Source organism: Vespa velutina, chromosome 7, assembly GCF_912470025.1.
Source record: "Vespa velutina chromosome 7, iVesVel2.1, whole genome shotgun sequence".
NCBI classification, from domain to species: Eukaryota; Metazoa; Arthropoda; class Insecta; order Hymenoptera; family Vespidae; genus Vespa; species Vespa velutina.
In genome coordinates, this window is record NC_062194.1 from 6332579 (window position 1) to 6350078 (window position 17500).

Here is a 17500-nt window from a genome sequence, read left to right on the forward strand (position 1 = left end):
TATATTCCAGGTAGTGCACGTTAGCAAGATTGTAGGTACGAGAGAGAACAAGGTCGGTAAATTAGTAAAGCTCACGACGTCGTATTTCTTTTCTCCCTGACTCGATACGATCGTATCAAGAGCCGTGAAAACTAACGGCTGTACCCATTTTACATCGGTAACTTGTAATTAAACGTCATTTACTAAAGTCGCACGAACCGATCTATTATTTCGCGAATTAACTTTTACATTGCCTGAAGAGAAAAAAAAAAAAAAAAAAAAAAAGAAAAAAAAGAAAGAAAAAAGAAAAGAAAAATCAACGAACAAATGACAGAGAACAAAAAAATTGTATATTCATTTATTTACAATTGTTATATTTATTTAGAATTAATCAAAATTTAATACACTAACTTCATTAAGATCTAAATATGAATGATCAAAATTGATCATTCTCATTTCGTTTCTATCATACTTCATGGAATCGTATATCCACGAGTTAGAAAATATATTTAACGAAAGTATTGCAATTAAAATGTTCGTACGTCGTTATTATTTAATTGTATAAATTGAAACGCGAATCAAATTGGGATTCTTGTTAATCAGGATTTATACAGAAAAGGCAACATTTCTTTTCCTCTTGGGGTACGCAACGTATGACGGTGCCTTACTCAAGAACGTGGCAGACGGTAAGAGCTATAATTATCTCTACGGATCTACCCACGCGAGACATACCATTTCTCTCTCTCACTCTCTCTCTCTCTCTTTCTCTCCCTCTCTCTATTTCTCTCTCTCTCTCTATTTTTTTCGTTTTATTTCTCTGTCTTTCTCGCTCTTTCTTGAATTATTATTTGAACAAACCTTGGATATTTTTCAACTCTGCTATATTTAGCAGGAATTCTTGGTCTTAAATCGTTATCGATAAAAATTAAACGACAGAACTTATAACAACTATCCTTTTCTTCATTCGTTTCTTTCATCGTTCAAATTCGTTCGATCGAAATACAATCTTTACATTTTTAAATTCTTCTTTCACTTATCGTTATATTTTGAAGTAAAAAACAAAAAAAAAAAATATTATCAATTTCGAGATAAAGTTGTGCCTTTACACGTTTCCAGCTCTCATTCCAAACACATCGTGCCATCCTCGGATTTATGACTCTTCGCCGAATCGATGGAGTTAGTTTCAACAAACTATACTCTCTTTCTCTCTCTTCGCATTTGCGTTCTCATCGGATATTCAAACCGCCGAATCTGCATGGTTTTCGGATATTCGTATCTACTACGAACCGAGTTGGAAGTCGTTTTCGATGTAGATGGAGAAAGTAATTCCCAAGCCCTTCATCGTTCAACCTTGCTTCTGAGATAATAACGATGGAGAGAACAATTTTGCAGAATCATCTCTATTTCCATGTTTCCTTTCTTCTTCTTCTTCTTCTTCTTCTTCTTCTTCTCCTTCTTCTTCTTCTTCTTCTCCTTCTTCTTCTTCTTCTTCTTCTTCTTCTACTTCTTCTTCTTCTTCTTCTTCATACTCCTCCTCCTCTTCCTATTTGTATAATCTGATCGTTTGTACCTAACGGTATCACAGTTTCATAATTGAAATTGCATCGTATTCCATTTGCCAACCGGTTTGTAATTATTTTCTTTAAAATCGATACGTCTCTCTTTTTATATCTTCTTTTATTTCTCTACCCTTTCGATATTTTCATTCGAATCCTTAGTCTCGAAGCGTAGTCACGAAATTAAAAGGGAAATGAAAAGAAAGAAACTTTAGCTGGATAATAGAACGAGACCGAATGATAATAATAAAAAAAAAAAAAAAAAAAAAAAAAAAAAAAAAACATTGCTAGAAAATATATAGAAATAAAGAGGGATACAGATCAAAGAGAGTAAACCGCAAATGATTCCGTGGCATCATTAGCTTGTATACCGCGAAACAATAGCGAGTCCCAGGGCAAACTAACGAAACATAACAGTTGTCGTTCCTTTAACATTAGACCTTTCCGGTTCGCCTAATTAATCTCTTTCTTTTCTCTTTCTCTCTTTTTTTCTTTTTCTCTTTTTTCTCCTCCCTCCTCCATCTTCCTCCAAAACCGCAAACGTTTGCTACCCTAACATTTTCATTTCGCTAAAGCAAAAGAATCCTTGTTTTTACCCATTCGCGTGATTTCGAGAATGCCATTTGGAAAATCTTGATGAATATAGGTATATATATATATATGTGTGTGTGTGTGTATGTTTGTGTGTGTGTGTGTGTGTGTATTATATAATATATAGAGGTAGGTAAGCATATAGGTTCCTGTCTTTCGTGAATTCATGCTTCGCGAATTCTTATCCGGTTGAAGGGAACATTTTTGCCTCGCGTTTTCATTGAAAATATGAACAGAAAAAAAGAAAAAGAAAAAAGAAAGGAAACCGCCGAGAAGCTTTTTCACGTTTCTGTTGGTGCAATAATACAAAAGAATAAGAAAGACTATGCTTTACGTGCGACGAGAAAGACGAGGTCAAGGAAATGCATTTCACTGTCCAATTTGATTCTTCCGTTTGTACTTTTTTCTTTTCATTTTTTTTTTCTTTTTTCTTTTTTCTTTTTTATTTCCATCTTTATTTTTATTATTATTTTATTTTTTTATTCTTTCTTCTCTTATATACGCATATAAACGCCTAAGTACTTTTCATTTCGTTGATGCATTTTTCGCTCGTAAACACGATCGTTCGACATATTTCTACAACGTTAAACCTTCTATAGTTTCTCTTCCCTATAAATGGTTACACGCTTAATATCGATTCTCTTGCCTTCCACTAAATCGAATTTATAAGTGACACATGCAAAGAATACATAGAAAAAGATTGCATAACGGTCAGGTATTATTTTAATCATTTATACAGACAAAAAAAGAAAAAGATAAAAAATAAAAGAAAAATAAAAAATATAAAAAGAAAGAACATATTTGGATTTGATGGTAAAGTAAAAGTAAAACTTGAATCTGCAATGAATTTTTTATTTCTGTCGTAGTAATATTCTCGAAAGCTCGTTCGCAAACGAATATTCCGAATTCTTCTTTTTACCCGATACAAAAAAAAAAAAAAGAAATAAAAATAAAAAAGAAAAAAAAACCAATACAATCCGGATAATTTCAATCTGCTAGGCGCATCGATACATCCATTCTACTATAAAAATGGTATAGGAAATCCATTCATTCGAAGGCGAATCTATCTAGATTTTCTTCGATAGCACGATGATGAGTTTATTGAAAATATCGAACGTCCTTTGTTCTTGTTATAATCGAGTCGATTTTACGAAAGACCACGAAACTTACATATATACGTGAATTTTATAACGGAGGAAAAAGAAGAATGCATTAAATCGACAAAAAGAGATCGTTAGAATTCTAACGTATCGCGATAATGCGATATATTCGATAACGCCTTTGACAAATCCTTTTTGCGTACTCCAATCTAAAATCTCTTTTCGCTGATTTAAAGAGATATATCCCGTCCTTGTGTCCCAAACCGTTTTCACACTGATTTATTTATAAAACGAAGTTTATTGCGAGTCGCGGGGATTCATTTGAAAATATTATCGTCGAATTCGATTCTCCGAGAAAGGTATTTATCGCGAGAAATCGATAAAAAAAAAATAAAATAAAATAAAATAAAATAAAAAAAAAAAAAAAAAAAAATAGAAAAACAGAAAAATAAAGGAAGAAAGAAGAAAGATTAAAAAAAGAATAAAAGAAAACGATTCCTAGCTTTCCTGATTTTCTGATATGAAAGAGATTTCTGATCAATGATGACCCACTTTTTGTATCTTCCTAAGTTCCATCGACCGTCGGAAATAAGATTACTTTTAGATTTTTCCCCTTTTACACCGACTGTTTCCTTTGTCCAGATTTTCATCCAACTCAGATCTACAATTTCCATAGAAAAAAAAAAAAAAAAAAAAAACTTGTTTGATAAGAATCGAACGTTTAACGGATCGGAAAAATCAAGAGAGCCTACTATTTGGGAAAGATATTATTTCAAATTCAACGAATAAAATCGTAATGTGTCCGTAAAACGATTTTTCGCACGGTTCGTTGTTCTAACGTAGAAACGATAAAACTATTAAGAGATAAATGTTTACACGCGATATTATATTGTTTAGATTTCTGTTTCCGGGTAAATTTCGTTTCGGGCCGACTCGATGATACCGACTCGTAAAGATGATTCATTCGAGAATAATAAGATTGTCGAAACACTGCGGGCGCATATTTTGGGGGAGTTTTACGAGCAACGTTACGATCATAAAGCAACACGAATTCTTAAGTGTAGTGCGGAGAAGAAAACTCCATCCAATTTCTCGTAGCTTATTCTTACGAGAGACAATAAAACAACGTTGGCAAATGAGGATTATTATTTCAAGCGGACAATATGGCCGCCCACGGTGATACCGTGCCGATGTCTCATTTCTTTTTCTCTTTTTTTTTTTTTTTTTTTTTTTTTTCGAAACGTGTCCGTCAAGGAAACGAGAATTACGAGCCGATAATTTAAACTCATAGCTATCGTTCCAGCTTGAAAATTTTTCCCGCGTTTTTCTTTCTACCGTTTTGACCGTCCTTGCTGATTCTTGCGGAATAAAATTTCATTTCTGGCGCTGTGATTTCACGCGCGCTTACACGCGAGCAACGAATATAATCGAATTATAAGTCTCTCATTTTCTTTTGGAAACATTTCACAAATGGCTTAGCGTGTTTCAAATGGTGGAAGGGATGGGGAACGAAAAGAGATTTTTATTCAATCTTAACGGTATATCTTGTTTTTCTATTTCCTTTTTTCTTTTTTTTTTTTTCTTTTCTCTTTTTTTTCTCATCGTGCACGCTCGACTATGCTCGACTATGTTCGAAGGAATCCGAAGAAAAAGCTATGATACGGGTTCGACCTGTCTGAACCGTTATCATTGTTCAAGTAGATCGTATCTTCGTGACACCTAACCAGTAATATTTGTTTTGTTTCCATCAGGCACGCAACAAACCAGCCGATGGAGTTGGCCACGTGAATCAGAAAGGTGCGACGGGTCAAAAGGCACCGTTAGCGGCTGGACAAAAGGGGGCTCCTGGTGCCAAGGTCGCGACAAAGCCAGCGCAGAAGCCAACAGCTCAAAAAGGGCAGGTCAAAGTTACCCCTAAGGCTGCCTCCGTTAAAACGGGAAAGAACAAAAAGAAAGGCCAGAGGCAACAGTACGATCTCATCGTCACCATAAATCTGGTAAGTTCGTTAAAGATGAATAAATTTCGAAGAGAGAGAGAGAGAGAGAGAGAGAGAGAGAGATTATAAAAGCATATAATCTCAATCCCATCGTGCTGTATTAATTGCGCGGCTTTAATATTCTTATAATTTGCATATCAAACTTTTGAACCTCCATCAAAGTAACAGAATGAATACTTATGATGATAGTTATAACATATTTCGATAGTTTCGATTATTGAAATTGAATATAACATTGGAAGGATAAAAAATAAAGGAAAAAGTACAGAGTAATAATTGTTCATTAAAATCAGATTCACGTACTTACATATACATACATACATATATATATATATATATATGTATGTATGTATATATGTATGTATATATGTATGTATGTATTTGATATATAAAAAAGTATACGTCTGACCATAAATTTATTTATCTACTGAACGATCAACGTTTAATCGCCGATAAACGTTTTGCTCGTAAAATTTTCGATAGGTATGTTATATACTCTATTCGTCAATACGAATTTGAAATTATTCTTTCTTTTGATTTTTCTGTTAGCTCGAAATATAATTAATATTTCAAGATCTATATTTTGAAAAACAACGTTTAACGTATAAGCGCTTTTTCTTTGACGACGAGTAAATTTAATGTATTTATTAATAAAAAAAAATAATTCCTTCTTACGACTGTTTTAAAAATGACATTTTAGTTTACTTTTCTCTTTTTTCTTTTTCTTTTTTTTCTATTTTTTTTTTTTTTCTTTTTCTTTTTTTTTTTTTTTTTTTTTTTTTTTTTTGTTGATAACAATTAATTTTATAATGAATTTCTAATTATTCAAATTAATGAAAGAAAATATTAAATCATAAGATCATTATTTAATTCATTGTAACGATCATATGTTAAATAGATCTTTAATATGTGTATATTTCGAGCGTTTTAGCTTTTAAAGTTTGTCAAATTACTGAGACACGCTTTGTATCGTATTAATTTCTGAAAACGAGGCAAGCGTATCTAATATGATTCAGTAAGCAGAAAGAAAGCTAACGTCGAAATGAAAGCCGACAGATGGTACTACCGGATTAATGTGGAAAACATTTGGAACGTACATACGTGAAATTTATCGATCCCTTTGCTTAGCAAGGGAGAATGCAATTAAAATTTTTTACAAGCCGAACTTCGTTAATTGATGCACCGTAACAACTGTGCCAGTGGTAGTTACGTACTAGTTTCGTTCCGTACGTTGCTCTAACGGGAAAAAAAAACAAAACAAAAAAAGAAAAAAAAAGCATATGGAGATAAAGTCGATCCTACGAAAATTCCCTATCGATTAATGTACATACATATATATAGAAGGAATATACGATATTTCTGATCATTTATTTACAGTCGAACGAGTACAATACGATTTTCATTGTTCAGACTCTGTAATATTATTTCGTGCTTTAGTAAACAAATGAGGAATTTAAATCCGGAAATGTTAATTGGATTGAACTATGGTAGGTAATAAAATGGTTCACAAGAATCTCAGATTTCTACGTCGTGTCATTCCAAAAATAGTTCCAGACAGCTTCCTTCTCCTCCTCCTCTTCTTCTTCTCCTTCTCCTTCTTCTTCTACTACTACTATTACTACTACTGCTACTACTACACTACTACTACTACTACTACTACTACTACTACTACTACTACTACTACTACTTCTATTTCGTCTTCTTACAAACATCTCGTTACAAACGAAGTGAAAGTTTCGATTTAAAGTCAAAGTCTTTTTTAGAAGATGCTTTACCAAAATAGAATAGCAATCAATAATGTAAAATTAGATCGAAACAATGTTTTATATATATATATATATATATATATATATATATATATATATAATATATTTATATCCAATCTTCTGAATGGACATCTATCAATAAAAAAAAAAAACAATATATGTATTATTTATAAATAGATTACAAAATATCAGTGATAGAAAATGAATGAATGGATTCAAATTTTCATTTGTCACTCGACCGAATTGTTACTTAAGACGTATATTTATTTCACGTCTATTTACTTTACGTGTTACATTGCAAGAATAGAACAAAGAACGTATTGGTATGAATGAAATGTGCTGCCAGTAGTAAAGATCAATGTTAAAACGAAAGCAAGTGTAAATGACAAATTGATGAGAAATATTCTATTCCTTCTTGTTAATAATTGTATACACGAGTCATTCGACGTTTGGCAATGAGCGTAGCGTTACAACCGGCACAACGAAACGCTATTATAAGGAGAGAGAAGACACCGCCTGCCATTTTCTTGTTGCCAGCCGATCGTGGAGGGGCAATGACAGTTAAAAACAGCCGAAGGTTGACCAAAGACATATTCCGACATCTTTTGTCTTCGAACTAGTTGTTCTCATGTTAAAGTCGAATGCGAATTATACGCGAGTGAAAAGTTACGACATATAAATCGATCTAACTATGACCATTTTGAATAATGAAATCAACGAAGTAAGAGGACATCGATAGTTTTCTAAAAAAACAAATGTATTAAGATTCTTCGAGGAAGGATCATTATCTACGTGAGGTGCAAATTGAAATGAGAATAAAGAATGAAATTGAAACTTTGAACGTTCATTTAATATCGATAATAATAATTTAAGGGAGGATAAAATAAAACGAAAAAAGAAAAAAGAAGAAAAAAATAAGAAACGAAACAAGAAAAGAAATAAAATAAAACAAGAGGAGAAACAATAAAGTTTAAAAAAAGATATGGTTAAAGCTAGGTCTCTTTGGCGACTAAACAGTGATCTTAGCTCGGGCATAACGTCGGTAGTCCATAAATATTATTTTGGCTCGGATCTGTATTCGCACGAGCTTTGTCGTGAGTAATGTACGTCGACCTCTTCACTGAGTGAAAGCGAACGGGAAGGGACTTTTCAAAAAGCACGACGTTAGCGTAACCTTCGAAATTAATAATAAAAGAACGAAGGTGAGAAACTGGATCCGTAGAAGAAAAATCAAAGTGACTATATAAAATAAGTGTCCAATGTGAATAAGTTGATCGGAGGGACCGATCGTAACTTCAACCCGTAAAGGATGCAGTAAAACGAGTGAATTATCGAGACAAGTGTCGCGAGATTTAGCGAGATATTTATGTGACTAAGAACTCAAAGAGAATCTTCTTTACTGTTAACGAAGAATTATATCCCGAGGAAAATAAGTCTTCCGGAGAAAAAAAAAATGGCTGAAACGGAGAAGAAATATAGTTCGGCGTATGGAAAATTAAGAAGATTGACCAGCACGATCGATTGTCAAACGAGACAAATAAGCGTAAGTCGACTAGTTCGTAAGATGTTAATTAAAAAAGAAAAAAAAAAAGAGGGAAAAAAAAGGAAAGGAAAAGAAGGAAATAGAGAAAGGAAATGAAAGGAAGAAAATCCATGAACGCTTTTCTCCAAATTACACATTCGCACAAATTTGTTTACCTTTCCTTCCCATCGGTGCGGTCTTTCCGAGACGAATATTTTTCTACCGCTTTTACCATGCTCCCATTTCAAACTTTGCTCGTTCGTTCATTCTTTTTCGTTTCTCTTTTAAAAAAAATCAAAGCTTCATTTTCTCATCATGTGTATGTGTTCGTGTGCGTATATATGCGCACGTTTATATTTGCATATGCGTTCATTTGCTTTCTATCGACAGAAAAAAATAATCACGATCAAAACAACGCATCGTAATTATGATCTCATTGAAAAGTTTCCTACCATTTATCAAATTCACAAACGTTCTCTCTTTTTTCTTTCATCTAATATAAATATATCTATCATATAATATATAATCATTGTTCGATTAATGAATTCAGAGAATGTCCGACAGTGACAAGTTCGCTTTTTGCGAACTAAATGAAAATTAAAAGATAATTAGGAATAAATTCTAATAATGCATAAATATCAAAAATTTTCATCGTGATGATATCGATGAAAATTTAAAAAACAAGATGTATTTATTTGTTAAATATATTCTACTTACGTAATATAAATAAATTATTTCTAAAACAAATTACGAAAAATATTCTTCATTAAATGGAGAAGCCTATGCAATATGATATGTTTATATACTTACGTTTCCAGAAATATTCGAGGTAAAGACAACGAGAAAGATTTGCCCGAGACGTTTCAAGTTTGATGTTGAAACTCCGTGGAATTTCATAAACGTACATACATAAGTATAAACGAACGGTTATGTACAGTAGGATTCCACGAAGGTACCGATTCCTCTTAGACTTTTCATGAATTTATACGAATCTTTCTTCTTCCCTTTTACCTCTTTCTTCTCTCTCTCTCTCTCTCTCTCTCTTCTCTCTTTTCCCTCTTCTATTTCTATCCGAAACTCGCTTGAAAACGACATGACCCAAATCAAAAAGCTCGACCTTGCCAGCCTCTTTTCGAAGGAAAAACTCAGAGGGAAATATCGAAATGTAGAAAAGCAAAGGAGGAAGAGGGGAAGAAAATATCTCGATAGTATTTCGTCCTTTTCCCTTGAAACTCCGAACGTCGAAGAGATATCTGAGTACTAACTCACGTAGGAGAAGAACGACTAAGCTGTGCTCCTTTTCCCACAGTACTTACGATCGACACGATGCTCTTCTTTGATTCTCTTCTATCTATTTCCTTCATCCTTATCGTAAAGAAATCCTACTTTCATCACTAAGATTATGAATCGAGAATCAATTATAGTTAGAAATTTTATTAACTCGAATCCTTCGACAGTAAAATATATCGCTGGATTATTAAGGATCGATGAATTATTTCGTACAAGGATTTTGAACTTATCTCCTGTATCTATGTATTTATGTATATATTTATGTATGTATATATATGAATATATGAATATATGTAAGTATTGTATGTATGCATGTATGTATGTACATGTATATGTAAGTACATACAATTGTCAGTGAAAATGAAAGATCGACTCTAAGGACTAAGACTTATCTAATTAGTGTACAGCTCTTACATTGAATTACAAGAGAACATGCTTCTGAAGTATGCTTTAATTATACGAGGACATTGATTGAAAAACAACGTTCTAATCCGATACATTATAATTTAATGTGATTGCATCAAAGTATATGTATTTTACCGATTAGATTCTAAACTATATTAGAATCTCATTTCAATCCTTATTTTATTTTTCAAAAATTTCAAATGGTACATGAAAGTTTTATTCTAAGGAACGTATTAAAGAATTACTTGTTTCAAGGAAAATGATGGGACGTTTCAGGTATCATTAAAATTGTCCCATCCTATATCTTGTATCAGAATTTTCCTTTTAGAAAATTCAATTTATTTCGAAACATTAAAACGACGCGATGTTAAACAATTTTCTTTACTCGTTTAGTTTAGTCGATAAGATAGAAATAGGTACAAAGTATACGATCTAATATTTTCTTTCACTTCATTATGGTTCCTCATAATTACTCGTTAATTTACGTTCTCGAAGGAAAATTTGTTTTATTTTGTCACAATAAAACATTGCAGTTTTTCTTTGTCGAATTTCTGATTTCTTTCGTCTTATCGATTAAATTGATCAACGACGTCATTATATAAAGAAAATTAATTTAATTGATTTTATTTAATTATTATTATTATTATTATTATTATTATTATGCATGCATAATAATAATAATTACATAAAATATCCATATCTTTATATACGTCGTTTTCAAATTTCCGTGATTTTCGTAATCTCAAAGACGTTAACATTTAATTTATGATTAGAATGTTTTTGAGTGTCTTACAAGTTTTCATCAAGAGATCGTATTCCTTGAGGTTCTTTCTTTGAAATTGACATACTCATTATAATATCTAGATTTAATATGATAAATGGAACAGAAGAGAAACATTTCTCAAATGTTTTTACGATTAGAATCTTAATTCGATTCGCTTTATAAATCTAACGAAATACGCAAAGAACGAATTAAAAACTTTAGCACTTTTTCACAGAAAGTTCTTTCATTATCAAAATATTGGATACTATGCATATTTCATTAGCTAACTGTAAGGATATTCTTATTGGTCATATCAACCAATGTTATGGCAAAAATATTTCAACAAGTTTGTGCGATATCTGATAAAATATGAAAATAAACTATCGTATTTTTCATCGAGTTCTTTTGCACGCAATCTATTTCTTCTCTCCGTCACCGTCGCTAGATTATCGTTAAGTTATCGTGAATTATATGAACAGTGAGAATATTATAACGGAATGAATCATTTTAGAATATTTAACATCAATTTATCATGGAATCGCAATATGAATCGCGCAAAATTTCAATTGTATATCATATTTCAAATAACACGATTGTCCGTGCGATCTCGAGTTCCAATTCATAAGAATCAACTTGATATTGTGAATTTATCTTTCAGTGACATTTTTATAGTAAAAAAAGAAAAAAAAAAAAAAAAAAGAAAATGAAAAAGAAGAAAGAAAGAAAGAAAGAAAGAAAGAAAAAAAAAATATTATATGAAATGAAAATATAACGAAAGATACGAATTTTACTTATTTTTAAATAGTGCCTATGTGACGCTACCGAAGCAACGTCCTCCTTATTAAAATCATGTCTACTAGTCGGATTTTTAACGATGAGAAAGACAAGGCGAGACGTTATTATAAGCTACATATATTAGCCGATAATGTCTGTGTATGTGTGCGACCTCTTAATTAGAGAACGAGCATCGTACGAAATGGATGAGAATTCTAACGAAAGAAGCCTACTAATAGGCAATCGGCCAAGAATCATCCTGTTTAGTTCGCTCGTTCCCTCTTTGCCGACGAAAAGATCAAGATCTATTCGAATTTAGTATCGTCTCAATAGCCACACTGTTATGGCAGAGTCAAGGAAATACACATACGAATATCGTAAGCTTCGACGGCTAACAAATCAAATCGATTGTCAGATCAGAAATATCTCTGTGAGTGTTCTACTTTCGAGAAATTGTGAAGCCATAAAAAGTGCTTTGTCTCTTTCACGCTTTCTCTCTCCCCTCCCCCCCCCTCTCTCTCTCTCTCTCTCTCTCTCTCTCTCTCTCTCTCTCTCTCTCTCACTCTTTCTCCCTATCTCTCTTTTTTTCTTTCACCTTTTTCAATCTCTATCGTTCGAACGAAAAAGCGCATCGGCTTTACTTTCGAACTATACGAACCGCAAGGACGAAATGTGGACACCGATATAATGGATATGGAAATGAAATCGTTCGCGATTGAACCGCAATATTTTTCGTAACGATACTGACAAAAGAATCTTGACAAGAAAGAAAAGTAAAATCGAACGTATGGGTTTACATATGTCGATGACATCTCCATTCCGTCGTTTTTCGATATAAACTTTTTCCACGTTATTAAAAGCTCGAACATATGAGAACATTGTTATCCTTTTATCAAGCAAAAATGAGAATACAAGCGGACAGGATCAGTTGTATCGGTTCTTTTTTCTTTTTTTTTTTTTTTTTTTTCTTTTCATCGTATCTCAGGAATCGTTTGTCGTGCATTTTTCTTTTTTTCTTTCTTTTCTTTTTTTTTCGTTTTTGTTTTTTTTTATTATTTTTTTTTTTATTTTTTTAAGTTCCTTAAACAACGAAACGTAACAAAATCAACATCGAAAATGACGAAACGTCAACTCCCTTAGGATTTCTTGATTCTATGAATGAGTCAATATAGTTTCATTAATAATAACAAAATGTAAGCCTTTAATTCGACAAACTTTAATAACGATTTAGCGTGAGAAATATAGGCGTGCGCGTGAAAATGGTATAAATTGACATAATAATGACGGTATTCGCGAGTCAGAACGCCGTCGTTAATTACGCGAACTTTACGAACGTCGTGCCACGCCCACTTGCCTGATTATATGCTTGTTTAGAACGCGAACTATCCCTCCCTGCTTCTCTCTCTCTCTCTCACTCTCTCTCTCTCTTCTCTCTTTTTCTCTGTCTCTCCTTCTCTTTTCCTCTCTCAACCCGATTTTAGCATAACGTTGGTTTACGAGAATGCGTTTCGGTAGTAAATAGAAGTTGTATTCTACGTAGTAATAATCATTTCTCCGTTAAACTTCCCTTAGGAGTAACATCTCTATTTTCTAGAAGATTATTTTATACTCGTTGGAATAATTCAAATGTGTTCTTTTTTTTTCTTTCTTTTTTTTTCTTTTTTTTTTTTTTTTCTTCTTTTTTTTTCTCTTCTCTTGCTTTGTTTCAGTCCGAGTATGGTCTCACGGAAGATCAAGTGGCTGGTAAGTTTGATATCATTATTTAATTATAAGAAATTTGTTCGATCATAAATGATTATTTGTGATTTGTAATTGAATGAAAATTTTGGCTTGGTTACGTAGCGAGAAAAATACCGCAGCTAGATTTCACCGGTAGAGCTCTATTTCGCTTTTGCATTCAGCTCAAGTATTTATATATGCAAATGTATGTAGTAATGGTGCAGCGCGTTGACTCCACCACTCAGTTGGCCACTCCTCGTACTTTTCTTTCTCTTTCGAATCGTACCAACGTGTTTATGTATGTATACATGTATGTATGTATGTGTATTGTATGTATGGTATATGTATGTATATTGTATGTATGTATGTATGTATGTATGTATGTATGTATATATGTATGTATGTATGTATGTATGTATGTATGTATGTATGTATTACGTGGGACTTTCTCAAGGTTTTCCTAATTTTCATACTGTACAGCAAAGCATATTCGGCAGCAAGTTTTTTAATTATGAAAACGTTCGATATTTTTCAGCTGGCTAGGCGAAACGTAATCTTGCCTGCTAAAGCGGAATTGGGAACGTTTAGCATTTTTTCTCTAGAATTCGTCAAGATTTCGTTTGCAGTTGCGTTTATCCCTTCAGATTACTAATTTGGTTTCGTTTAAACGAGCGAAGAACGAAATTTTTTTTTTTTTTTTTTTTTTTTTCGTTTCTTTCTCTTTTTCTTTTTTTTTTTCTTTTTTTCTTCTTTTTAGAATTTTTTCTTTCTCTGCGAACGAGAAAGAAAAATTAGAAAAAGAGAATTTCTTTAATCTTTAACCCTTCGAAGTGTTTTTTTTTTATATTTTTTATTTTTTTTTATTTTTTTTTTTTTTTTTTTTTTTTTTCTGAAAGTCCCTTTGCCAAAGTTTGTAATCCGTTATGATTTTAATTATAACAGTACGCCGAGATATCATTATAGACGGAGAAAGCAATTAACGTACCAAGAAAATGATTCTTAATCGCGATAACAAAAAGTACATCGTTTCTACATCGCAAACCGACATCGTTGCTTTTTCGGCGCGTGTTGCTCGTTTCAATAAAATCTTTCAGACTTTTTTTTGTCTTCAGCGGCACATAGCCAGAGATCGAATCGATTAAATTCGCGTGTCTTCGAAGTATGAGAAGAGAAACGTCACCCGACGTTTGCTATTTTATAAAGTCATGAAATGGGAATTGGATAAAGTACACACGTGTGTGTGTGTGTGTGTGTATGTGTGTGTATGTGTCTGAGTGTATCTATTCTGTATGTGTTACGGATCTTGCGTATATTTTCTCCGACGATAGTAAAAATTCGTATCTATAGATCGACGCGACGTAGAATCTTTTTTTTTTTTTTTTTTTTTTTTTTCTTATCTTCTCTTCTTTCTACATATCGAAACACTCGCTACGTATTCATTTTATTAATAGCAATGCTTACAATATTACCTACACATTTATTAAATCTGTAGAATACTGATTGGCTATTGGCTGTAATATTAATACGTTCAACTAATTAATTAATGAATACAATGCATTGATTGATATCAACAATAAATAAATGTAAAAGTTTAATTTATAATAGTAACATTAGTAAATTAATGAATGTAATGGCTTGAATAATATCATTGAGTAAGTATCTAATTATATCGATTGTTTATTTTTGTTTATATTTCCCAACCACCCATCCAATCGCCGACCTATCCAATCCCCCCTTTTCTTCTTTACAGAATTCAAAGAAGCATTCATGCTGTTCGATAAAGACGAAGATGGAACAATCACCATGGCTGAACTTGGTGTGGTCATGCGATCTCTGGGACAGAGACCGTCCGGTGAGTAAGAATTCTTTTTATGCAGACGTACGATTTATGTTTATGCGTATTGGGTGCATACGCGCACAAATATTCGGACGACGGCATCGTTATTCGTAGGCCAGAAGGTAAATACGATCTGGCTTTACGCCATGCTCTCTGATGAAAGCTTAGCCTGGGCAAAATATCTTTACTGTGAGGATAGATCTCTCGAAATCTTTTTTATTCTTTTCAATTACAATTTCCTTTATAATAATCGATTGATCGTATCGATCAATCGAAAATTATTGACATATTGTTTCTATTATTTTCATCGTTATTTATTCATTCATTTATTTAATTATTTATTTAACGGATTCTTGTATAATAATTGATTATTTACGAATAATAAATATATAATAAAGAGAATAAAATAATGTATGTGATATATAACTATTGTATAATAAGTGCGAAATATCTAGGAATATCTAAGAGAGAGTTTATTAACTAGGGATAGAAAAAAAAAAGTAAAATCGATAGAACCGTCGAATTGTTGCATAAAAAAGTTGACGAACGAAAAAGGTATCTTTTCGTCTCTTAAAAAAAAAAAGAAAAGAAAAGAAAAGAAAAAAAAATTCTTACATAATGATACAGAGAATAATTCATTATAGACTGATTGTTCATTATCATTTCATCCATTATAGACAAAAGAATGTCAGCGTTGAAATTACATGTCCACAAAACCTTACAATCTAGACAATCCATTTAGCAAGAAAGATCGTGTCTGAGAGCTATATTTGTACAAATAGAGCGAGTCCACTTTGATCATGTAACAACTTTCTTTTTCATAGAAAATTATGTGCGTGTGTGTGTATATATATATATATATATATATATATATATATATATATATATATAAAATTCTTACTCGTGACATTTCGTGTTTAATCAAAAATGATTGAGAAATAATAATTGAAAATATGTCGAGTTGAACATAGTAATTAAAGAATTTCTATGATATATTTTTTATACATTTTAGATACGGAACTACGAGATATGGTGAATGAAGTGGATCAAGATGGTAATGGTACCATCGAGTTTAATGAGTTCCTGCAAATGATGTCAAAGAAGATGAAGGGAGCAGACGGGAAGGACGAGTTACGCGAAGCGTTTAGGTGATTCTCGAGCTAATCGATAATTACAAAAGTCGGTTATGCCACTAAAGAATTTTTTTCCCCTTTTAATTTCTTTTGTTCTTTTTCGTTTTTTTTTTGTCTTTTCTTTATCTTTTTCCTTTGTTTTCCCCCCCTTTTGTTTTCCCTCATCGACTTTTCTCTTTTTCCGGAAATTAATTCGATAATTATTTCCGTCGTACAGAGTATTTGACAAGAACAAAGACGGCCTGATCTCATCGAAGGAATTACGGCACGTAATGACGAATCTCGGTGAAAAATTGTCGGAGGAAGAAGTCGATGACATGATCAAGGAGGCGGACTTAGATGGTGATGGAATGGTTAACTATGAAGGTAATTATTTTTAATGACTTTCGAAGATCGTTATCGTGAGTCGACGATGAACGTTCTCGTTGGCATATAAAAAACAAAAAAAAAAGAAGAAAATAAAAATAATAAAAAAGTATAATAAAAAACAAAATTGGATAAAGACTCCTTGCGACGATTTTCAATCAATATGCCAAACAATATATATACTCAATATTATTTCAGAATTCGTGACAATTTTGACGTCGAAAAATTAGTTCGTTGGTCGTCTAATCCGACGACGATGTTGATGGAGAAGAAGAAAAAGAAGAAGAAGAAGAAAAGAAGGAAGCACGCAAAGTTCCTCGCCAGGATCGTAGATAGAAAGAAGGACGTTTATTGCGATATCCTAGCATTCAGCAGCACCAGCAGCAGCAACAGCAGCAGTAAAAGAAGCAATCACAGCAGCAACAATGTCAAAATCATCGTCCTAAAAGTAACTAAATGAGCGTGTCGAGTCAATCGAAAATTCTCGTCGAATTTATCGATTATTCGCGTATGAAATTAAAACAAACAAACAAACAAAAAATAAAAAAGATTAAACAAAACAAAAGAAAACAAAGGAAAAAAAAGAAACAATGAAACAATACGATGATGTTCGCCGATCTTTTAAAAGAAAAACATGTGTCCGCACGCGCGAAAAAAGACACAACACACACATACACGGTACACGAAAAAAGACGATATGCG

The 17500-nt window shown here is 32.4% G+C and overlaps 1 protein-coding gene across 7 annotated transcripts in view; it reads left to right on the forward strand.

Annotated features, from left to right (window-relative positions):
- LOC124950683 (neo-calmodulin-like) overlaps positions 1-17500 on the forward strand; it is a 97686-nt gene that overhangs the window by 78573 nt on the left and 1613 nt on the right. For 5 of the 7 annotated variants that reach the window (XM_047497760.1, XM_047497761.1, XM_047497758.1 and 2 more), the window contains 6 exons: positions 4978-5223; positions 13453-13486; positions 15213-15314; positions 16312-16447; positions 16650-16798; positions 16997-17500. The exon at positions 16997-17500 is cut by the window's right edge and continues 1613 nt beyond it. In XM_047497760.1, coding sequence (XP_047353716.1) covers positions 4978-5223; positions 13453-13486; positions 15213-15314; positions 16312-16447; positions 16650-16798; positions 16997-17028 — 699 coding nt within the window. In that variant the 3' untranslated portion in view covers positions 17029-17500. Of the gene's footprint in view, positions 1-4977; positions 5224-7260; positions 8533-11014; positions 12174-13452; positions 13487-15212; positions 15315-16311; positions 16448-16649; positions 16799-16996 lie in introns of those variants that run through there. The other 2 variants (XM_047497762.1, XM_047497763.1) reach the window with 2 other exon arrangements.